The sequence below is a fragment of the Podarcis bocagei genome (genome assembly GCF_964188305.1).
Source record: "Podarcis bocagei genome assembly, chromosome: 12".
Taxonomy (NCBI): Eukaryota; Metazoa; Chordata; class Lepidosauria; order Squamata; family Lacertidae; genus Podarcis; species Podarcis bocagei.
This window is the reverse complement of record NC_138137.1, coordinates 14,886,902-14,911,321: the sequence shown is the minus strand read 5'-3', so window position 1 is coordinate 14,911,321 and position 24,420 is coordinate 14,886,902. Positions and strand designations below refer to the sequence as shown.

General features: G+C 41.8%; 1 protein-coding gene across 1 annotated transcript in view; it reads left to right on the top strand.

Moving 5' to 3' along the window:
• COL6A6 (collagen type VI alpha 6 chain) overlaps positions 1 to 24,420 on the top strand; it is a 172,733-nt gene that overhangs the window by 122,516 nt on the left and 25,797 nt on the right. The window contains exons 18-21 of the mRNA XM_081164255.1: positions 20,660 to 20,722; positions 21,241 to 21,306; positions 22,702 to 22,755; positions 23,972 to 24,007. Of these exons, the coding sequence (XP_081020381.1) occupies positions 20,660 to 20,722; positions 21,241 to 21,306; positions 22,702 to 22,755; positions 23,972 to 24,007 (219 nt within the window). The remainder of the gene's footprint in view (positions 1 to 20,659; positions 20,723 to 21,240; positions 21,307 to 22,701; positions 22,756 to 23,971; positions 24,008 to 24,420) is intronic.

The following is a 24,420-nucleotide window of genomic DNA, read 5'->3' as shown; positions in this document are numbered from 1 at the left end:
CAACCTGAAATGAAAAAACAGCTCAAATCAGGTAAAGACATTGATGCAATCTGGTCCTAGCTTCGGTCTTTCAGCTCTTTGTTTTGAGGTTTCAAATATAATATAATAATAATAATTTATTATTTGTACCCCGCCCATCTGGCTGGGTTTCCCCAGCCACTCTGGGCAGCTTCCACAGAGACCAAAAATACACTAAAATGTCACACATTAAAAACTTCCCTGAACAGGGATGCCTTAAGATGTCTTCTGAATGTCAGGTAGTTGTTTATCTCTTTGACATCTGAAGGGAGGGTGTTCCACAGGGAAGGCGCCACTACCAAGAAGGCCCTCTGCCTGGTTCCCTATTACCTCACTTCTCGCAATGAGGGAACTGCCAGAAGGCCCTCGGTGCTGGATCTCAGTGTCCAGTCTGAACAATGGGGGTGGAGGCGCTCCTTCAGGTATACAGGACCGATGCCGTTTAGGGCTTTAGAGGTCAGCACCAACACTTTGAATTGTGCTCAGAAACGTACTGGGAGCCAATGCAGATCTCTCAGGACCGCTGTTATGTGGTCCCGGCGGCCACTCCCAGTCACCAGTCTAGCTGCCGCATTCTGGATTAATTGCAGTTTCCAGGTCACCTTCAAAGGTAGCCCCACGTAGAGCGCATTGCAGTAGTCCAAGCGGGAGATAACTAGAGCATGCACCACTCTGGCAAGACTCTGAAAATACCACTGAACTGTGAAAAACTAAGCTGTATAAATGTTTTCTCCTTTCTCCTTTTTTTTAAATATATATATATATTCTGCCTTCATTTTTTTTAACATTCTGCCTACCATATTTTTGATACCACAAATTCTGTCTGCATTTGGCCCTCTGCCTACATAGCTTTGAATACTATCATGCAAGCCCAATGCTTATCTTTCGGGTCCAACGTGAGGATGGGGAACTTGTGGCTCTCCGAATATTGCCTAACTACAACTCCCACCATCCTCGTCCACTCACCATGTTGACTGAGGCTTATGGGACTTGGAGTCCAGCAACACTGGAGGGCTGCAGTTCCCCACCCAGACTGTGTTGAATTGACCTCTACTGACATAAAATCTCTCTATATTCTTGTAGGATGTATGGAGACAGAAAGGGCTGATATTTATTTTCTCCTTGATGATTCGTCAAGCATTCATGTCGATGAGTTCGAGAAGATGAAGAATTTTGTGAGGAATGCTACTAAGCTGTTTACTATAGGACCTGATAATGTTCGATTTGGAGTTGTTCAGTATTCAAAAAATACTATCTTACCAATTAGACTTGGTCAGCACACCACCCGCATCAGTTTAGAAAAAGAAATGAATCGTATCGGACATAGAGCACTACCAGAAACAAATACAGGAGCAGCTATAAATTTCACACGGCCATTGTTTAAGGATGCAAGACAACAGTGTCGCGGCAATGTTCCCTGCTATCTCATTGTGCTGACAGATGGGGAAGCACGTGATGACGTGAAGGTAGCTGCTCAGCTGCTGAGACAGGCAAATGTCAACATTTACGCCATTGGAGTGAAAGACGCCATCAAAGAAGAGTTGTTTGATATTGCGGGCTCAGTGTCAAGGGTTTACCTTGTGCAACAGTACGAAGCCTTGGAAAAAATAAAAAATGTTGTTTTTCGGGACATATGCAGTAAAAAGGGTAAAGAGAAATTCCCTTGGTAATTCTTTCCATAAACAGAATAATAATAATAAAATAATATTTATTTATTTATACCCCACCCATCTGGCTGGGTTTCCTCAGCCACTCTGGGCAGCTCCCAACAGAGTATTAAAAATACAATAAAACATCAAACATTAAAAACGTCCCTAAACAGGGCTGCCTTCAGATGTCTTCTAAAAGTCAGATAGTTATTTATTTCCTTGACATCTGACAGGAGGGAGTTCCACAGGACGCCACTACCGAGAAGGCCCTCTGCCTGGTTCCCTTTAACCTCACTGCTCGCAGTGAGGAAACCACCAGAAGGCCCTTGGAGCTGGACCTCAGTGTCCGGGCTGAACAATGGGGGTGGAGATGCTCCTTCAGGTATACTGGGCCGAGGCCGTTTAGGGTTTTAAAGGTCAGCACAACACTTTGCATTGTGCTCAGAAACGTACTGGGAGCCAATGTAGGTCTTTCAGGACTGGTGTTATATGGTCTCGGTGGCCACCCCCAGTCACCAGTCTAGCTGCTGCATTCTGCAAGGACAGGGAGCCACTACAGAAAAGGCCTATTCCCATGTTGCCATTCTGGATTAGTTGTAGTTTTCGAGTCAATGCTGTCAAGCAAACCCAAGTCCTTGCATCAATATTTTCATGAACATTTATTGCTTCCAGAACCTATTTTCTGGTTGGAACTACTAGACACTACAGGGTATGTAACTTGTAGGCTGCTTCCGTGACTGCATGCTGTGAAGCAGTTTATTATTATTTGTAAAATAAATTTAAAAAATAAACTCAATTTGGGAAAAGGGGGTGCAATTTCCTGTTCCACCTCAAGCAACAAAATGTCCTCGATCTGACCTGCTTTAACATGTTTCTTTTCTGCTGAATTTGGCCTAATTCAAATGTATTTCTCTTAACCTGAGCAATCCTTGCTTTTCCTTCCACAGCCTGTGAAGTGAGGAAGGTTGATGTCATGTTCCTAGTAGACAGCTCTGGTAGCATAAGCTCTAAGAACTTTGCAAAAATGCAGAACTTCATGGCAGAGTTTGTGAAAAAATCTAACATTGGCCCAGAACAAATGTGCGTTGGTGCTGTGCAGTTCAGTGGCACAGCCAAAGAAAAGTTCCCCCTCAATAGGTACTTGACAAAGAATGATATCATTGATGCTATTGGGAGTATGTCTCTTATCGGAAAGAACACACTCACTGGAGAAGCACTGGCAAATATTTCCAAGTATTTTGAGGCTGCCAAAGGGGCACGGCCTGGCGCCCACAAAGTTCTCATCCTGATCACTGATGGGGAAGCACAAGATGAGGTGAAAACTCCAGCCACAGCCCTGAGAGATAAAGGCATCACAATCTATTCAGTTGGTGTTTTTAATGCCAATAAAACTCAGCTCGAAGAGATCAGTGGGAAACCTGAGAGGGTGTTTTACGTGGAGAACTTTGATGTTTTGAATAAGGTACAGAATGAGCTCAGGTTTGGTGTGTGCAACCCTGAAGAGGGTAAGTACTGTTTCTGTTGGTCTTGGGTACATATGCACAGTGTGTGTGTGTGTGTGTGTGTGTGTGTGAGTGAGAGAGAGAGAGAGAGAGAGAGAGAGAGAGAGAGAGAGAGAGAGTTCTGCAACAGCAAAATGACAGTGCTTCAAATGCTATCTTCCAGTAGAAAGATAATCTAAAACTCAGTTTTAGGGCATATAAGTCAAATTACATTTCATTATGCCCCCATCACATATTTCTGTGGCAGTTCTGCTAGAGAGGTAGGGGACGTGAGTGGCACTGTGGTCTAAATCACTGAGCCTCTTGGGCTTACAGATCAGAAGGTCAGCGGTTCGAATCCCCATGACGGGGTGAGCTCCTGTTGGTCTGTCCCAGTTTCTGTCAACCTAGCAGTTCGAAAGCACGCTAGCACAAGTAGATAAATAGGTACCAGTGTTTCCATGTGCTCTGGTTTCCATCACGGTGTTCCGTTGTGCCAGAAGTGGTTTAGTCCTGCTGGCCACATGACCCAGAAAGCTGTCTGTGGACAAACGCCAGCTCCCTCGGCCTGAAAGTGAGATGAGCACCGCAGCCCCATAGTTGCTTTTGACTGGACTTAACCGCCCAGGGGTCCTTTACCTTTCTTTTCTTTTCTTTTTTGCTAGAGAGGTGTGCCTCTTTCAATATTTTCCCATCTTCAGTTGTTTTGCCTTATGCTGTCTTTTTTAATATCCTGGATGAAACGCGACATCAATTTATTCTTTTCATCCTGACCATAACTTTGTAAAGTAGATCGCTTGTATTTCACTTTTACTGCTGAGGCTGTTTGATACAGGAAACTTGCCCAAATCTCGCAAAATGTCTGTGTTGAGCTTTCACCGATTCAGCTATAATACATTTCTAACTGCAATGTGTTTATTCACTTGTCATACCAGGATCCTCCATGCATCATTTACTGCACTGAAATGATAGTTTACAAATAGACTTAATGCTGTCATGTACCACTTCAATGATTCTTAAATAGGGGTCTTGAATCTTCTCTATAATGGGTCTGTAAAGAAATACAGATATTTTAAAGATAGAATTGTTATGTACACAGCAATTTTCTAAAGTTGCAAATATTGGAGTGCAATGTTGCTAACTGTGCTACAAATTGTGACTTTTTGTTGCCACAAATTCGCTGGGTGGTTTTGGCAAGCGCATCTTTCCATCTCAGGCGACCCACCTGCTTGCACACATATCCAACTCATCTCACAATGTTGCACACTTCATGCACTCTGGGTAAATATAGAATATAACATTGGCACCATCGCGATGAACTCATTCATAATTGCAATAATGAGAAATATTGCATTCTTTACTTTGCCACGTGCAATGAACTTGCATTTCTAAGAGTAACAAGGTGTTTGAATATGACTGATGAATATTGATGGTATCTTCTCTCATTTGCTTTCCAGAGTGCAAAAGGCTAGAGCGTTTGGATATAGTATTTGTAATTGATAGTTCTGGCAGCATTGGTCCTTACAACTATGATCTCATGAAGAATTTCATGATTAGCATTGTGAATAAATCTAATGTTGGCAAGGAGCTTGTTCAGTTCGGAGCCCTCAAATATTCAGATGATCCACACATTCTGTTTGATCTCGATGACCACAGCACACAATCAGCAGTCATTGATGCTATCAGGAGTGACACACATTTAGGGGGCAATACATACACTGCTGAGGCTCTTGAACATTCAAAAGCTCTTTTCACTGAGGCACGGGGCAGCCGCAAACACAGGGGCGTTTCCCAAATTCTTATGGTCATAACCGATGGTGAATCCCACGATACAGAAAGACTTGAGGAAGTGTCTAAAAAACTCAGGGATGATAAAATTACTATCTTGGCCATTGGGATAAAAGAAGCCAATCTTGATGAACTTTTGACTATGGCTGGATCAGAAGAAAACCAGTATTTTGTGGACACATTCGAAGGACTGCAAAACATATCCAAGAAATTATCAGATAATCTATGCAACAATTCAAGGCCAGGTAAGGTGCAGACTTACTCTTTTGTTGTGTTTACGTGTTGTTGCTTTTCAGTAGTAGGGGTGAAACAGCCTATCCTCATATATGTAGCGTGGTTAAAGTTGGTGTTTCCAGAGACATTTGGGAAATGGAAAAGTTTTCCATGGCAATTCCCCAGTTGCCCATTTTCTTTCAAAAGGTTGTTGTATCAGTTATAAGATAATGGACTTGTGATAATTTCACTTCACCCATTTGTAATTACATTATATTTTAGTCCTTCCTTTAGCCATTATTATTATTATTATTATTATTATTATTATTATTATTTTAAATGTACACACTGCCCATGATCTGTAGATTTCAGGGCAGCTCATGAGCCTTGAGCTTTTGTCATCAGGACCTCAACTGTTTAGTCATGTCCTGTTCTACTCTGTTAAAATAACTTTTAGGAAGCATGACTTTCCTACATTAGATTTCATGCTGAATATTCTTTTTCTCACCTTTTACTCCCAGTCAACCTTGATAGAAGGACTGTACATGATGTGGGTGTGTGGGTGTGGCGAAGTCTAAATCTGTTGATTCCTTTGAAGCCCAGGAAATGCAACCCCATCACAGAATAATGAAAACACGACTGAGCACAGCACTCATCTGAACGCATGCAAAGTAAAACCACAGAACACCTCTTTTACCAAACTAGGAAATAATTCCCCACTAGCCTTCCTGTGCCATCTTCATCAAGACCCATTGAAATGCAATAGAGATCTATTTTTGTCTGCCGGTTTGCCTCAGAAAGCTCACAGAAGACCACCAAACGATATATTGTATGGAGGTTACCTGCATCTTCTTGATGCAGGTTGAAAGAGCAGCTCAGAGATGTGTCAAGTTTTCAGCTGGAAAACAGCAGAAGTTTCAAAGTTTAAGGGGCCCCCTCCCCTTACCTTCACTTTTTCTATTTGGACTAGAAACTTGTCATGGTTGGTTCTGTTGTTGTTCCTTAAATGAGGGATGGAGGGAGGAAAATAATATTCAGTTTGGTTTTCAGTATACAGCAGAAGGTGGCACAATTCATTCTAAACCCCCAACCCTTTTGGGGGGGCTGAACAAGCATTATCCTTATCTGAGTACCCAGATAGGAAGCAAGGAGAGGGAGAGTAGGTTAGGACTGTGATGCTGCAGAATACAGGTGTGGAATCCCATGTTATTAATAATCATAATCATAATAGAAGATACCAAGAAAACTAACATAGAATCCACCACTCTAAGACTTTGTATTTAAAGCACATTTATCCCAAAGACTCCTAAGGGATTCACATAAACCAAGACAAGGCAGTTGTACCGTACGGTTTTAAAGTCTTACTGTGGCTACTGACATCTCTTTTTAATAGACAGCTCTTGGTGGACTGGACTTGATAACCTTCATGGAATAAGTTATTCCATGTGACTGTTGCTTTCACCTTTTTTTTGCAGTACTAATACAAAAATCTTGGTTTACATTGTTTCCCCCCTTGCAGAATGTGAGATCCAAGCTGATCTTGTTTTCCTGATTGATGGTTCCAGAAGTATACCCCCAAAAGACTTTGAGAGGATGAAGGTCTTCCTGAAAAGCCTGCTTGATTTAATTGATTATAATGACAACGTGCGAGTTGGTATGGCCCAATTTGCTGACCGATATGAAGAAGAATTTGGTCTGGGCGCTTATCAGAACAAACCAGAACTTCAAGAAAAAATTATTAGCGTTACAATGATGGAAGGTGGTAATACATTCATTGGAGAGGCGCTCAAAGGAGTGAAGGCCTTCTTCAACTCCACAAGACGCAGAATGCCTAGACACGTCGTGCCCAAGTTACTGCTAATCACAGATGGAGTCTCCGATGACCCTGTTGCTGACAGTGCAAGAGCCCTGGCTGCCGATGGTGTCGAGATTCACGCTATTGGAGTGGGAACGGTTGACCGGGCAAAACTCATGGAGATAACTGATGACTCTGACAGGATATACTCTGTGGCGAATTTCACAGATCTGCCAAGTATTCTAACTCGCGTAACTAAAGAAGTGTGTCAAGATAAAAGTGAAGCAAGTAAGCTCCGTTCAAAAACATTTTAGATCTCCTTTCATTATTTATGTAAAAATAGATTTATGTTTTCATAAAGGGCAAGGACTTTTTTTCAGCCGGAACTCACTGGAACTCAGTTCTGGCCCCTCTTAGGTGGGCGCCATTGCCGTTACTGTGGTACCTCGGGTTACATACGCTTCAGGTTACATACGCTTCAGGTTACAGACTCCGCTAACCCAGAAATAGTGCTTCAGGTTAAGAACTTTGCTTCAGGTTGAGAACAGAAATCATGCTCCGGCGGTGCGGCGGCAACAGGAGGCCCCATTAGCTAAAGTAGTGCTTCAGGTTAAGAACAGTTTCAGGTTAAGTACAGACCTCCGGAATGAATTAAGTACTTAACCCGAGGCATCACTGTATAAGAGATCAAGGGAAGTGTTCATAGTGAGTTCCGGCACCTCTTTTTCTAGAAAAATATCATTGCATATGGCTAATGCAATATAAAAAGGAATTGGGCATGTGTAAATTCATTCCCCCAAGAGTTTGTTCCCTTCTCCTTAGAAAACTACTTTTTGTTTTTATTTTGTCCTTATTTACTGTCACACTTGAGGGCCCTTCATTACTTCATTCTTGGCACTTGAAGCCCATTGGTGATAATCCACAAAATAATGGGGCTAGCTTTGCCTGCTAAGAAGGACCTTGATCCACTTCTTCCCCCCTCTATAATGTTCTTCTGCTAAGTAAGAACACTAATGTGAAAATTAATTGACATTAGCATTCTAAAAATATTTGTTATGAGAGGTGGAACTTTATGTCAGATATGTGTTGAATATTATTATTCAAATAATAATTTTGTATAAGGAATATTCAAAATATTGGAAGTGTGAGCTTTTGAGTCACTTCCACTTCTCGCATTTTGAATATTCTAAGAGGACATCTACTATACATGCACCAGAGTGAGATATCAGGCACCTTTCCTTGAACTTTACTGCTCCAAAATGCTGGTGTGGGTTTCATATGTGAATGTTCCATTTAAAAACAAGCAACCCAACACCTTCCCTGTGTTGGCTTTGGTTAGAATATATATATATATATATATATATATATATATATATATATATATATATATATATATATCCTTTAAAATATGTCTGCCCTAAGTAAGTTGCAAAATGTCCCCTTAAAAAGTTTCTTTCCAAAGTTTCCCTCTTCTCCCAACATAGGAAAAGTTTAAAAAAATGGTTTACTTACAAACTCTCCAAAGCCAAATTCATGTGCTTCAGAAACTTGCACAGGCAGTAAAACTTGGCTTAGTTACAAAGTGCCTAAATTATTGGTATAGGAGCTCAAGTGGCTTGTGAGCGCCATGCAGAGCAATCAGCTCAAACCTCTTCACACATTGAGCTTCTCAGGTAGACTGGGGATTACCTAGTTTCTCCCAAAGTGACTGGAAGTGGGTATAGCTAAGCCAAGGAGGACAGTTTACTTTATGGTATTAACCCCTTCATGCATTAACTTGAGCATGTTGATTATATGAGGCTGGTTATCCCACACGCTGCATATTGAAGATTAACACATAAACTAGAAGGGTTCTAACATACCCTTCTCCATTAATCATTTTTATGTGAGGGTGATTAGCTGCAGGTATAGTCCAGGAAGAGTACCTCCCCTTGCACTGTGCAGTGTTATGGTCCAGGGGGGGAAAGCTGCACCACATGATTCTGCTGCAAATGTACATCAGCTCAAAGTATCACTTTTTTCTGTTGCTGAAATTTGCTAAGCATCATTTTATATAGTCCATTTCAATGTATGTATGGTTGGCCAGTGGAATTTTATTTTTATTTATTTTTTGTGGCCAAACCACTTTTATTGATTTTCCATTTTTTTCCCAAATCAACCACAAATTAAAGCACATTTAATACAATTTTTCCAAAAATTGGTTTCCCACACTCCATTGTTGATGTATCCATAGTTTCCTCCTGTTGCTGCATTATTTTCCTAGTTATTTCTAATTCACATCCCATTCCTTGCAACTAACCTTACATTACATTTTTTTGTTTTTAACTCATTATCCTCAGCCATCAGCTATCCACTTGCCAATTCCTGCACGTACAATATATTAACATTTACAATATCTACAAGTGAGATTACTCAACAAATTACCAATCCATGATAAATCAATAATTATTATTTCTAAAATAAATGCTTTTCCTTCCTTCTGTGTGTATGGAAAGCTAATAGTTCACTTTCACTAGATGTTTTCCTACTACTTCATATCTGCTCAGTCCAATTGGTCCAAGATTCCACCTGTCAGAGTCCTCTTTCATTTCCAATTCAAATATCTCCTCTTGTCATTTATAATCTGTTGACAATTTTAAAATGGGAATTTTAAGGACGACCATCCAGCTCAAGGTATTTTCCAGCAGGCACCTTCATAAAAACCAGCCCATAATGTCAGGGGAGGGCAGGCCATATTTCCTTGCGAACTTTGACAGTTCAAACTTTGGTTGCCCTTCCCTTAAACCAAGCAAACCCAAGTAAATGTATCCATCCATTAAATTTCCAAGTTTGCCTCTGTATGGATAAATCCACTTCTTCCTTGGCCAGTAAAAAATCTTAACAAGTAGAAAAAAGACAGTCGCGGAAACAAGAAATTACCCAAAACAAATGAAATGCCGTGAAAATCCCTGAAATGAGCAGTAATTGACTATAGAATTAAACTAAATAACAAAAATCAAAAAGTTTAAGGAAAAATTTAACCTAGAATTGAACAAAGCCTTAACGGGATGCCGGCTACAAGCCTCGTTTCACTGAACTATTCAGTTTCCTCAGAAGGAAATAGAGAAATCATGAACCTTAAATGATTTTAAACAAACTCAAGAACAGGGCTGAAACGCTTCCCTGAGTTTACAAAAAAGGTATGAAATCCTTAATGATGAGTTTTAGACATAGCCCTATTTAAAGAAAGCCAAGCAGTAGTAATAAGGAGTTGAGGACTCGGCTGTGAAAACTCTTTTGTAAAGTATTGCCTTTACAAAATGTTTAACAAAACTTACAAAGGAATATGAGATAAGCTGTTTTAGATTTTAAACAAACTCAAAAACAGGGCTGAAACGCTCCGAACTGCTGATGTTAAAGACTGATCAAAAAATCTTAAAACAGATGTTTCTCTAGATATCACCTGAGATACTTAGAAGTAACCAATCTCAAAGGATAAATGGTTCAAGTTTGTTAGAATACAGTTCTGCACTGCTCCTTCTGTACCTATCTTCTTCCAGGGTTTACTTTTAAAATTAATTTGTGATTTTTTTAAAAAATCTTTGTGTTTCCCTAAAACAGTATGTTTTATGGATGTCGTTATTGGATTCGACATCTCATCTCAGAAAGCAGGAGACCATATTTTCCATGAGCAGCACCTTCTGGAGACTTACCTCCCTGATATTTTAAAAGACTTTACATCTTATGGGGCTGTGAGTTGTAACAAAGGAACAAAAACACAGTTCAGTGTGGCAAATCTAATAGAAAATACTGACACACCTTTCCAGCGGACGCTTCAAGTTGACCATGAAAAAATCCTAGAGGATCTCCGGAAAGTTAGGCTGAACGGCCCATCATATCTCAATGTCGAATTCCTAGACAGCCTTTGGAATGTATTTGAAAATGTATCTGGTAATCACATGCGAAGCCAGGTAAGTTATTCTCATGCTCAACAGATGGTACTTAAATGCTGCGTAAACAGGTTTTTTTATTCCATACTTGCCAGCTAACCCTTCGGAATAATCCGAATCTCCATCACTGTATCTGCTTTGTAGTCGCCTGTCAGTCTTAACTAAGAAGGAACAAATCTTCAGCTTCTCTTAGTTTCTCCTTTTTCCTATCTTAAATTCAGTTAATCACATTTCTGCACCACTTCAGAAAAAAATAAATTCAAAAGATCTGGATGAAAGTTTGTCATTTAGAGCACGTTCTCCTAACAATATTTTTGGATGCGGTTCTTCCTAAAATATGCATTTTTGGAATATTTTTCCCTAATGAATGTTGGTATATTATTTTCACTAATATATGCATTTTTATATACGTGGCAAATATACGTTTTGTACATATTTTGATTGAGAAACCAAATCACAAAATTCAGAAAAATGCAGATTTCAAAAGACAGCTGCCATTTGGATTATGTATTTAAATGCACACTGAATGAAATTTCTCCTCCATCCCTAGTTCTACTTTATATAAAAAAAGAAAATCAATTCCCCAGATGTGCAGTTATTCTTTCAGTCTAGCTAGCCATTATACTATTTGATGAATGAAGTTGTACCATACTTTCATATATCTTGTTGCTCTTAGGGTATATACAGTTGCTGTTTTAGTCTTTCCTTTCTAATACTTTTTAGGTTTTGCTTGTTTTCTCTGATGGCTTGGATGCTGACAAAGAAGTACTTAAAAAGAAATCGGAAGAACTTCGAAAAAAGGGTACGTTACATAAAATCAGAATATAATTGTTTTAGCACAGATTGTTGTTGTTGTTGTTTAGTCGTTTAGTCGTGTCTGACTCTTCGTGACCCATGGACCAGAGCACGCCAGGCACTCCTGTCTTCCACTGACTCCCACAGTTTGGTCAAACTCATGTTGGTAGCTTCGAGAACACTATCCAACCATCTCGTCCTCTGTCGTCCCCTTCTCCTTGTGCCCTCCATCTTTCCCAACATCAGGGTCTTTTCCAGGGAGTCTTCTCTTCTCATGAGGTGGCCAAAGTATTGGAGCCTCAGCTTCACAATCTGTCCTTCCAGTGAGCACTCAGGGCTGATTTCCTTCAGAATGGAGAGGTTTGATCTTCTTGCAGTCCATGGGACTCTCAAGAGTCTCCTCCAGCACCATAATTCAAAAGCATCAATTCTTCGGCGATTAGCCTTCTTTATGGTCCAGCTTTCACTTCCATACATCACTACTGGGAAAACCATAGCTTTAACTATACGGACCTTTGTTGGCAAGGTGATGTCTCTGCTTTTTAAGATACTGTCTAGTTTTGTCATTGCTTTTTCCCCAAGAAGCAGGCGTCTTTTAATTTTGTTAAATAGCGCAGATAAGTTATAGCTATAACAATAAGGTGGTATGCAAGGTGACATATGTAAGGCACTAAGAACATACAAAGAGCCTATTGGATGAGGTCAATGTTCCATCTAGTCTAGCATACTCTTTCACTAGTCGCCTGTGGGAAGTGCACCAGCAGGACTCACTTGGGAAGTCTGCTGTCCTGACACTAACCAAACTCAACCCCACATAGCTTTAGCAAGATTTCGGTGTCATGTGCCTTCAGTTCATCCCCAGAGTAGCAGAACTGTTCAGATCAAAAGACTGGAGGGATGAATTCCTTGACATTCAAGGGACAGAAAATGGAGACTCTTCAGGGTAATAAATGACCGAGTGGTATATACAAATTTTGTTGCATTAATCTATAATAACATTCTTATTCCTGCCCTGTGGAACGCCCTCCCACCAGATGTCAAAGAGAAAAATAACTACCAGACTTTTAGAAGACATCTGGAGGCAGCCCTGTTTAGGGAAGCTTTGAATGTTTAATAGTAGTGTTTTGTTGGAAGCCGCCTAGAGTGGCTGGGGAAACCCAGCCAGATGGGTGGGGTATAAATAATAAATAATAATAATAATTATTATTATTATTATTATTATTATTATTATTATTATTATTATTCAGTGTCAGGGGCTGGTCTGAATCGGAAGATGGAGGGTGCAATCACAGGAAGATCAGATCCTAACAAAAGGGGAGGGGAAATATTCACACACACACCCCTTTGCTTCCAGCAGCTCCAGAAGCAGGGAGACACAGAAGCTGCACAGTTGAGAAAGGAGCTGCCCAGCTATGATATAGTAGCTAAGCAACCAGAAGGGAGGAAGCAGCTGGGCGATACATCAATCGAGAGTGGGGGGGGGAATCGCCTCCCTTCCCCCAAACTCAGAGATCTAAGTGTGTCAGAGAACAAAGGAGACGCAGGAGGAGAGGAACTTCCATTTGGCACACTCCTTGCTGCAGAAATCACAAGGAGGAGTCAGAGTAGGCAGCTAATATCCTTGTGGAGAGTTGCCTGTTTGTGCTCATAGCAGAATGCTATAATAAAAAGACTATAAATCTACCAAATGCTCATTATTTCTTACCGGTGAGCCACCGGAAGGGAGAGGGGAACTCCCGTACATGACATTCAGGATGTGCGCAGCACATCTTGAGCATGGGTACTAGTCTGGTTCAGTGTTGCAGTTATGTATCTCTGCAATATACAGCTAGCACTATAGTCCTTGTGTTGGTAGCCTTGACACTGGGTTACTGCAATGTGCTCGATGTGGGGCTGCCTTTGTGCCTGGTTTGGAAGCTCCAACTGGTCCAATATGTGGCACCACAGTCTGCCCATATACCTTATATCCCAGCTTGATCACTGAGCTCATCTGCTGGAGTGTTGCTGGTTGTTCCCTGTGTTGGAAAGCCTCATTTGACAAAAAGAAAGTAAGCCTTAGGGCAGGGATCAGCAAGGTTTACCTTGCCTGGGCCAGTTCACTCCAGCGGAGATCCCTCCGTGGGCCAGATCGCGCCCGCGCCCTCAGTTTCTGACATGTGCAGACATGATTTCCCACGCCACGAAAGTGAGTCCCCATGCCGCACCACTTTAGCGCAGCATGCGGGGACTCATTGAGTGGGTGGCTTGGTTTGGGGGCAGCTCGTGGGGCGGTTAAATGACCCCTGTGAGTCGCTTGTGGCCCATGGGCCCTAGGCTGCCAACCCCCGCCTTAGGGTCACCAGCCCAGTATTGTGTGCCTTCTTGTTTAACTTTTAAATACCTGCTGAAAACTTTTCTATTCCGTCAGGCAATTAAGAATGCATCTTTCCATAATAGGTGATTTCCGATTTTATACGTTTTTAGTGTGTGGTTTCATATATAATTCTTAGAAACCGCTCTGATATTGTTTATGATTGCAGTCATACCTTGGTTTTCGAACAGCTTAGTTCTCAAACGTTTTGGCTCCTGAACGCCGCAAACCCAGAAGTGACTGTTCCGGTTTGCGGACTATTTTTGGAAGCCAAACGTCCGACGGGACTTCTGCAGCTTCCAGTTGGCTGTAGGAGCTTCCTGCAGCCAATCAGAAGCCGGGCTTCGGTTTCCAACTGTTTTGGAAGTCGAACTGACTTCCGGAACAGATTCCGTTCAATTTCCAAGGTACAACTGTAGTCGTATATAATTATAGATCCCATTTGTTGCATCCGTGAGAACTATTTTGGGTGCTAAGATGTTCAAACAAATTCAGAAACTTAGAGGATTATTCTGCTTCTTTGATCTGCCACTAAGTGGTGTCCCAGCCAGAGTTGTAAAAACGAAATGTGAAAAATGATATATTCTTCACTCTCCTCATTTTAGTTACCATATCATACATAGCATGCGAGTTAATCCTTCAGGATAAGGAAGTGAAAAATAAAAGGTCAAATAATAGTCTGGGAAATAGATATGTGTAACATATTTGTAACAACCAATGTTTCAAACAGGACTGGATGGAATAATAACAGTTGCTCTGGAAGGAGTTACCAACTTTGCAGATCTTCTGGATATTGAATTTGGAAAGGGATTTGGATATAACAAGCAATTAAGTATGGGTACACAAAATATTGCCAGCAGGCTGTTTTCCTTTGTGGTAAGTTTATAAGACATTTAAAGGCTTAAAGGTCCGTTCCTTTATGCTCCTCATACCAGAAAATAAACAGGGATGTGGGTGGTGCTGTAGTCTAAACCACTGAGCTTCTTGGGCTTGCCGATCAGAAGGTGGGCAGTTCAAATCCACGCTGCAGGGTGAGCTCCCGTTGCTCTGTCCCTGCTCCTGCCAATCTGGCAGTTCGAAAGCACACCAGTGCAAGTAGATAAATAGGTACCACAACGACAGGAAGGTAAACAGCGTTTCAGTGCGCTCTGGTTTCCATCATGGTGTTCCATTGTGCCGGAAGCAGTTTAGTCCTGCTGGCCACATGACCCGGAAAGCTGTCTGTGGACAAAAGCCGGCTCCCTTGGCAAGATGAGTACCACAACTCCATAGTCGCTTTGGCTGGACTTAACCGTCCAGGGGTCCTTTACCTTTTACCTTTGACCAGAAAATAAGTGATTGGTATGGGGTGCAGTGATTTCAATTCTCATCACGTTTAAAGCTACAGGAATACGCTAAGAATATATGTTTCATCTGTGACAATTTCCTCTTTTCAAGACACAAATTGCTGAGAGAACATGCTGCTGCAAATTCTGTACATGTATGCCAGATGAAGGGCCCCGTGGATCAAAAGGGAAAATTGGATCACAGGTATGGATGTTTGTGCATAATTTAATTTACTACAACCATCTGTGTATGTTGACTCCTTTCCACATGCAGTATCTTTCATGTGGAAGCCTTTACCAGTTTCCTAATTTGAACATTCAAGGAGTTCATATGCCACTGATAAAATAACTTACATTTTAAATCTAATATTTAGCTTGTAGAAACTTGCCGAACGCTAATCAAGGAAAACAGAAATGCTTGGATTTTATTTTTTATTAATTCTGCAAGTTAACATTTGATAATTCAAACTACAGTCATACCTTGGATCTCGAACGCCTTGGCTCCCAAACAAATGGGCTCCTGAATGATTGAAATCCGGAAGTGAATGTTCCAGTTTTCGAACGTTCTTTTGGAAGCTGAATGTCTGACGGGGCTTCCGCAGCTTCTGATTGGCTACAGGAGCTTCCTGCAGCCAATCAGAAGCCGCACTGTGGTTTCCAAACGTTTCAGAAGTTGAACGGACTTCTGGAATGGATTCCATTCAACTTCCAAGGTACAACTGTATAGGAAATGAAGGCAGCCTTCCATGCAGTGGTAATGTTTTAGTGAATAATAATAATAATAATAATAATAATAATAATAATAATAATTTATTATTTATACCCCACCCATCTGACTGGGTCTCCCCAACCACTCTGGGCGGCTTCCAACCAAATATCAGAAACGATACAACACTTTGTGCATCCCAGATAAACACTTGTAATGTACGAGGTCCCTTCAATTTTAGAAAAAGTAAAAGTCTCCAACTTGCATGCAAATATTCTACACTCTAGAATACTGAAGTTGCATTTATCAGACTGCACCTTTTCCTAAATATCGAGCCACTCTTAGAGAAAGCACTTCATCTGAATGCTTCCCAAATTTCAGTATTGAACTTCTTTATTAAAACTTTATTTTCAGGGATCTAGTGGTTTGCCCGGCCATCGGGGATATACAGGAGAGGATGGAGAGCCAGTAAGTTATATCAACGTTAAAATAATTTTTCAGTTCATAGTAGGGTCCTTGTTTCCACTGACGTTGTCTTTCTCTTTTAGGGTTCCAGAGGATTCCCTGGGCCAGAGGGACCCCAAGGCTACAGGGGAGACCCAGGCAGTCGAGGAATGAAGGTAGGAATACACTTAAGCAATTAAAGTAATAATCAAAAGACGGATTTTGTAATGTTTTGTTTTGTCATTTAATGAACACCTGTTTTGTTTTGTTTTGAATATTTCAGGGGCTACAAGGCCGAACTGGAAGAAAGGTGCAGTAAGAAAATGTTGTCTGTGCTGTCTTATGTCTGCAAAAACATTGGGATTGTTTGGTGAATGTGAAAGATTTAGAAACCTATTCCTGGAATTATAATGATAATGATGATGATGATGATGACGACAACAATGGATGAGCTACATATTACATGAAATGAGTGTTAAAAAGCACCATTATTTATTTTTTTAAATGAGGAGCAGCCTCAAGAGACACAGATTTTGAGTTAGGGTGTGACAACATAAAGTCCCCCACAAACTGCATTTTCTTCTCAAAATCCCTGCATATGCTTTCTTCCATGCAGGGTTCCAGATGCACACTTACTATCATAGATATAAATATGAAAGCTACAGGGGAACAGGAGAGGGGAATTTGAATACAAAAATGGCTAGTGTGGAAAGGACTGAGCCCCTTCTCCTCCATTACCATTATTCCTCTTCAATATATGACCTTGCCAAGATGCATGGTGGAGTTCCATGTGGAGTTCCACCCATGCCACTTGAGGTGTGATTTGTCTCAGATTGTTTTGAATGAAAGAGGAACTGGAACCCACTCACTTGTTAGATATCGGATATCAGAAAAGATTTTGCCTTCTCATAGGCAAAGGTGGGTTCCCAATCAGTGAGGCAAAGCCCTACATTAGTGTTGGGAAGTCTTCAGCCTGGGGACTTCAACTGGTCCACCAGGCCCTCTCTGGCCAGCCCACCAGGCCTTTCCCAACATGTCACAGCCACAGTTGGCCATTGGCCATCACACCCCAATCACCAGCCCCTGCTCTGCGCCGTTTCCCCTTCTGTTAGCTCTGCAACCCAAGAGTAAGTAGCAAATTATGGGCTATGAATCTAGGATTTACATCTATAGCAGGGGTCTGCAACCTTTAAGACAAAAAGAGCCACTTGGACCCGTTTCCGAAGAAAAAAAACCTGGGAGCCGCAAAACCACTGCGACATTTAAAACAATTATAACACTGCATATATTGTTTACCTTAATGTCCGATCTGACAGCGGGCGGGAAGGTGACATCAGGACGGTGCGTGACTAATGCACGCACCGCCCCCATGCGACGTCACAGCCAGTACAGCGCCCGCCACAGTGGGGAGTGTCGGGGCGCACAATACGCCTCCTCCCCTCGCTAGTATCCGTCCCGGAGCCGCAGCAAAGGTGTAAAAGAGCCACATGCGGCTCCGGAGCCGCGGGTTGCAGACCCCTGATCTATAGTAATGGCATAGGAAGATCCGATTCAAAACCTTCTGGTCTCTGTTTTGTATAAGGTTGCCAGAAGTGAGTTATTTCCCTCCCCTAACTGGAAGGTTTTTTTATGACTAGTGCTTAACAAAACAGAATTCTTATTGTTATGGGCAAAGTAAACTAATGTAAACAACTGGCTCAGTTGCATATTTTATATTTCTTAGTTCTGGGCTGGGGTTAGGTCTTTAGAAAAGGTGAGAAAGGATGTGAAACTAGAGACAGATAACATTGCAGATTTGGGAGTGGATCATAGAGAGACACAGGGTCAAGGAGGGGGGCCCTAAAAATTGTCAGAATTCCTGCTCCATGATTGCAGTCATGGGATTGTTGCCTATCACATGATGGTGTATATTTTGACTCCACAAAGTGGGAAGTGACGGAGACAGGATGTTTGTGTTACTGTGTTCTGTTAAGTGGGACTATTGTCCTTTGTTCTTTCTCTTTGCTGTCTGATGCTAGAGAGAGGGAGAGCCATGTTGCAGGGCTCCGTGTGTGTTTATATGTAAATAAAGTAGATTAGCCAAAATGCTGAGTTGCTGAGGTCTGTTACGCAAGCTGCAAAGACTCTTCGGATCCCTAAGTGTGCCGATGTCTGTTGGCATCGGTCGCTGTGATGTTTGGGCAGAAGAAAGCTTTTGAAGCTCCAGAACGAAAGACCAGGAGGGAGAGAACATGCCAATCGGGCATGTGTCTCTGCCAGGATCCTACTCAAGTGTAGGACAAGCTTCTGACACTATTAATAAAAATCCTTATTAGGCTTTGGTCAGGTGCTGGAGTTGACAAAGATTCTACTTTTCTTGGACTGTTTATGCAGGCTGATTATTCTGAGTAGCAGTGCAACTCATTGCCTGGTTTTGTTCTCTTAGGGAGAGAAAGGGGATGATGGACTTGATGGAATTCTGGGAGAAGAGGTAAGTTATTTTCCACCTCCTTGTGTCGCAGTCTTTTTTTAACTCTGGAAATAATTTAATTTTCAAAATCTTCTTCAAGGGATCACATGGACTCCCAGGACACAAAGGAGAAAAGGGGGATGCAGGCCTGCAGGTATCTTTTCAAATTCTATCATTGCTTCCAAGTTTGACATTGAGCAGAGTTGGTAAGCCAGTGTACTGTATAAGTGAGGAACTTTTACATAATTCTCAAAGGAAAGGAATAGGTTTAGTACGCACAGACTAGTAAGAAGTTTAGGATAGTTGGGCTTCCTAAGATATTGAAAAAATTTCTATGTCTCATGCATGGGAATATTGCAATTTCATCCATAAAATGCTGGCGCTAAATTTTGACAGGGACACGTAGACATTGTGAGCTTTGCATTTTGCTTGGTGGGCTTCCCAGTTTCCACATATGATAATCTGGGGAAAATATATATGTCTTTCCTTTTCGGGGGAAAGTTTCTGAACTGCCTATATTGAGTGGCATCTCCCATCTGGAAAGCTGCTGTACTTTTTGTGACCTTGTAAATATTACAAGGGACGCGGGTGGCGCTGTGGGTTAAACCACAAAGCCTAGGACTTGCCGATCAGAAGGTCGGCGGTTCGAATCCCCGTGACGGGGTGAGCTCCCGTTGCTCAGTCCCTGCTCCTGCCAACCTAGCAGTTCGAAAGCACCTCAAAGTGCAAGTAGGTAAATAGGTACCACTCTGGCGGGAAGGTAAACGGCGTTTCCGTGCGCTGCTCTGGTTCTCCAGAAGCGGCTTAGTCATGCTGGCCACATGACTCGGAAGCTATACGCCGGCTCCCTCGGCCAATAAAGTGAGATGAGCGCCGCAACCCCAGAGTCGGTCACGACTGGACCTAATGGTCAGGGGTCCCTTTACCCTTTACTAAATATTACAAAATCTATCAGGTGCCCCAAGCTAACTATCTCTCGCCAAACCGAGCTATTCCACACCAGTTTGATGGCACCTGAAGGCACCAAAACCACAAATGACATTTACAACAAAACAACAACAAAGAAAAATGCATTCCACATGGTTTAAAATGGCTTAATTGAGAACTGGATATAATTGTATTAGTTAGCATGTCCCAGCCACCACTGAAAATCATGGCATCCCATAGATAAGAATCAGTCAGCCAAATGTCACCTGAAATAAATGGCTTTAATAGTCCCAACAAAAGGCTGAAATAGAAGAATCTCTGACCTCCACCAGGAGACTATTCTACAGTCTTGAGGGACACTTCAGGGAATGCCCAGCTCCTTACCTTTGATATCTATTTCATGTAATGAATGCATATAGAGCAGGGTGTTACTAGTGGAACAAAGAGATATGGAGTCTCGTGCATGAAGGACTTTAACAGTAAACATCAGCCTCCTGAATTGGGTCCAGAAGCTAGCAGGTACCCAGTGCAGTTGTTGAAAAAGAAATTGGTTATGCCCTCACTTCCCAGTATTCATTAGCAGTAGCATTTTGTACCACCTGCAGATTCCGGGTCATATTTCAGTGCCGCCGAATATCAAGCAATTAGAAACGTCAATTGTGAAGGTTACAAAGGGCAGCCTCACCGTACAGGAAAGGGTAGCAAGGTCCCAATTCTCTTGGTTTTAAAACAGCCACAAGTCCAAACAGACAATCTGGGAGGTTTTCACAGAATTATTTTCCATCTCCAGGGCAGCCCAGGACCAAGTGGACTTCCTGGTGATGAAGGTCAGAAAGGCTTCCAGGGAGATCCTGTAAGTATTCTCCGCACTCCATGAACATACTACTACACCATACATATGGTTGGCAGTTTCTGATTGTATTTATAATGCACTAAAATACATATCTCTTAGGGCTCGCCCAGTCTTACGTTTTTCCTCTGCCTAGAAACCAAGGGTCCAAGCAGTTTTATGCTTGTCCAATGTTTTCCAGGCATGGGTCCAACTCAAGTGGTTTTGCCCTTGATCCTCCGCTTTCTTCTGGAAAATCCGCTCTTTAGCGATAAATCGGAACAAATGTCAATCCGGGGGGGGGGGGGGAACCTGATTGAATTTGCTCCAATTCAGCAGTAATATGAAAGGGCACTACAATATTCTTGTTATATATAAAGAAAATGCATGCTTCTCAACTAATTAAAAACCTTAAGGGTGGCTATATCTCAGATCTTGATTACACAATGAATGGCAACTTTTGTGTTACTCTGTGTATTATTCAACACTTTGGTTTTATCTTCATGAAAGTAAACCTCAGCTTATTTTATTTATTTATTTAGGGAAATCCTGGAGTGGATGATGATGTAGAAGGAGCAAAAGGTTACAAAGGTTCAGAAGGGAGCAGGGTAACTATTGATAATTATAGCTTTGCTTATATCTTTTTTGTTTTTGAACACTTGAAAGTTCAGTCCTTACTATAAGGTATTGATGAGTAAATGAAGATGACTACAAGCAAAATGGATAAATTGATTTGATGAATAATTTGATTCATTAATCACAGCTTTAGATAAGAATTTTCAATTCATTTAATTGGAAGAATTTAATTGGTAGCATCACTGTTTCTCTTCTGCTACAGTTCACCTTCCACCAAAAACTATTGTATTTGTCTCACTACCCACCATGGCAATATTGCATAACTTACATAACTTAGGTCATTTACATAATTAATTGAGTAAATTACAAAAATTGTGTTGTGATTATATTATTCTACCCCGTTAATTCAGATGCAAAGGAAGTAAAATGGGGGCAGGAAACAATCAGTTACTTCTCATTTGTGTACCGAATGCAATAGAAACCACAAATGGATTGATTTCTGTACTGGACATGGGACAAATAAGCAAAAATCAGCAATTACTGCTCCCGTTTCTGTTTTCATCGGAATTCTCTGACAATCCTAGTGGTAAAGAGCCAGTGTGGTGTAGTGGTTAAGAGCGGTAGTCTCGTAATCTGGGGAACCGGGTTCGCGTCTCCGCTCCTCCACATGCAGCTGCTGGGTGACCTTGGGCCAGTCACACTTCTTTGAAGTCTCTCAGCCCCACTCACCTCACAGAGTGTTTGTTGTGGGGGAGGAAGGGAGAGGAGAATGTTAGCCGCTTTGAGACTCCTGAAGGGGAGTGAAAGGTGGGATATCAAATCCAAACTCTTCTTCTTCTTCTTCTTCTAAATAATAAAAAATTATTTTTGGTGCCCCAGCCACTCTCTGTGGTTTCCAACAGAATATACAAAAATGCAACAGAACACCACACATTAAAAGCTTCCCAGTAATCATATATATCAATTGTTCAACCATTGATACAAGAACCAGCACAGAGTATCACTTTACATGTATTCTAGATAGGGGGCTTGTGGGATTTGTGAGAAATCCAGAAACAAAGATAGATGGATTAAATTACATGCAATCAGCTGGAGATGTTTTTATCTGGTAGCAAGCTTGTCACTTGACCCAGTTGGACCATTAAGGGTATAAGAGTTGCTATTGTTCCATCAGTGACCATTTGATAGTAGTACTGTAGTCATCCTGCAACAATTGACTCTTGGTCTTCCCTATTTATGTTTTTTATTCCTACTACTTCAGGCACGTATATGAACATTACGTTTCCCCACCAAGGTGAACTATGTGCCTGCTCTTTCTGTGTCTGTCCCAACAGAACTGCAAAGTGTGAAAAGCTGAAAGATTAAGAGCCACAATAATTGCTGCAGAAATAATTGCTGTGATGTAAAGTTAAATTCTCTATCCGCAGGGAGAAAAAGGATCGCAAGGTATTATGGGCGAGAACGGATCTCCAGGATACAGTGTAAGGACTAATGTAGCTCACCTGGGTTTTCTTAGTCAATAAAAGATTAAGCAAATTCCAAACTAGACCACATCTTCGGTATCCAAAACAATGGAGAACTTACTTTACGGTCCCTGTTTGTGAAATGTCACATAAATCCTGTCTGAGCATTTATAACAAGCCAACCTCAAATGGGGCACACAACTAGAAGCATTTTAGGAGTGATGGTCAAGGTCTTCCAGATATTTTGGGTGAGATGGCCACAAGACTGCCTGCACTGCTGCTGTGGTTTGCCATAGCAGCTGAAAAGGCTTATTAAACTTAAGAGTTTATAAAAATAAAAAATGAATGCAGAATGCCTGACTTGGGGGGGGGGTGGCCTCCTTCTCAAAGCCCATGCAAGGTGAAGCAGAGAGGAGATGTAGGCCTAGGACCCTCGTACCTACAGGACCGCCTCCCCTTATATGTCCCACAGAGGACCTTACGGTCTTCAAATAAAACCATCTTGGAGATCCCGGGCCACAGGGAGGTTAAGCTGGCCTCAACCAGAGCCAGGGCCTTTTCGGCCGTGGCCCCAATCTGGTGGAATGCTCTGTCACAAGAGACTAGGGCCCTGCGGGACTTGACATCTTTCCGCAGGGCCTGCAAGACGGAGCTGTTCCACCAGGCCTTTGGCCAAGGCACAGTCTGACCCCCTCTCTCCTTCTGTAATCCTCATAGAACTCTAGCCCAATGGTTGCCATTAATTTGATGCTGAATTGATTTTAGAATGTATTTCAATTAATTCATTGTGTGATTTAATGTACTCTGTGCTATTTTTCTTTGTTGTTAGCCCCTCTGAACCTGGCTTTGGCCAGGGAGGGCAGGATATAAATTATTATTATTAATAATAATAATAATAATAATAATAATAATAATAATAATAATAGAGAGGCCACAGCTATTGCAATGATAAGAAATGTTACCAGAAGGGGGGGATGGGAAGAGAACTGTATGACGAAGAAGAGGAGAAATGGGGAGGAATGGGGGAGAAGGATGGTGGTCTTGCAAAGATGGAGGAAGGGGTGGCGGAGGGAAGAAAAGGATGTTGATGGTGCCATGCCTATGTTGGTTGGTGGCAGCAGCGTGGAACAGGCCAAGGGCTCCATGAGCTGCTCCCTCGTCAAAAAGCAGGCCTGTGAATGTTTGTAGCATCAAGTTAGGACCTTTAAAGTAACAAATATTCCTTTTGTCGTAGGGACCAGAGGGACGAAGAGGACTTCCAGGCCCACCGGTATGTCTTTCTTAATTTTACCAGTTTCAGTAAGTATACTATGAGACATAACCACAGGAACTCCTGACTGCCCAGGTCAGTAAGGAAAAACTAGTTGGAGAGAGAAGATTACCGTAGATTGGTGGGAGATGGAGCTACCTGGCATTTTCATGCCACCCCAATCCTGTCTGAAAGTGTAGAAATTAGGAATTGGGGGTGGGGGTGAGATTATATTTGGTTCACACTAGAAGGCAAACCTCCCTAATTTGCACTTGGGAACCGAAACACCAACCGAAACACAGCCATCTTATGAAAATCGGATCCTCCCTTAAAGAGGGCACGTATTGCGGTGAGACCTGGACAACTGACACCCTGTGTTGTGGGTGGGTACGATTGGTCAGCCACAAGACCCGATTGGTAGGTCCCTTGTAGCT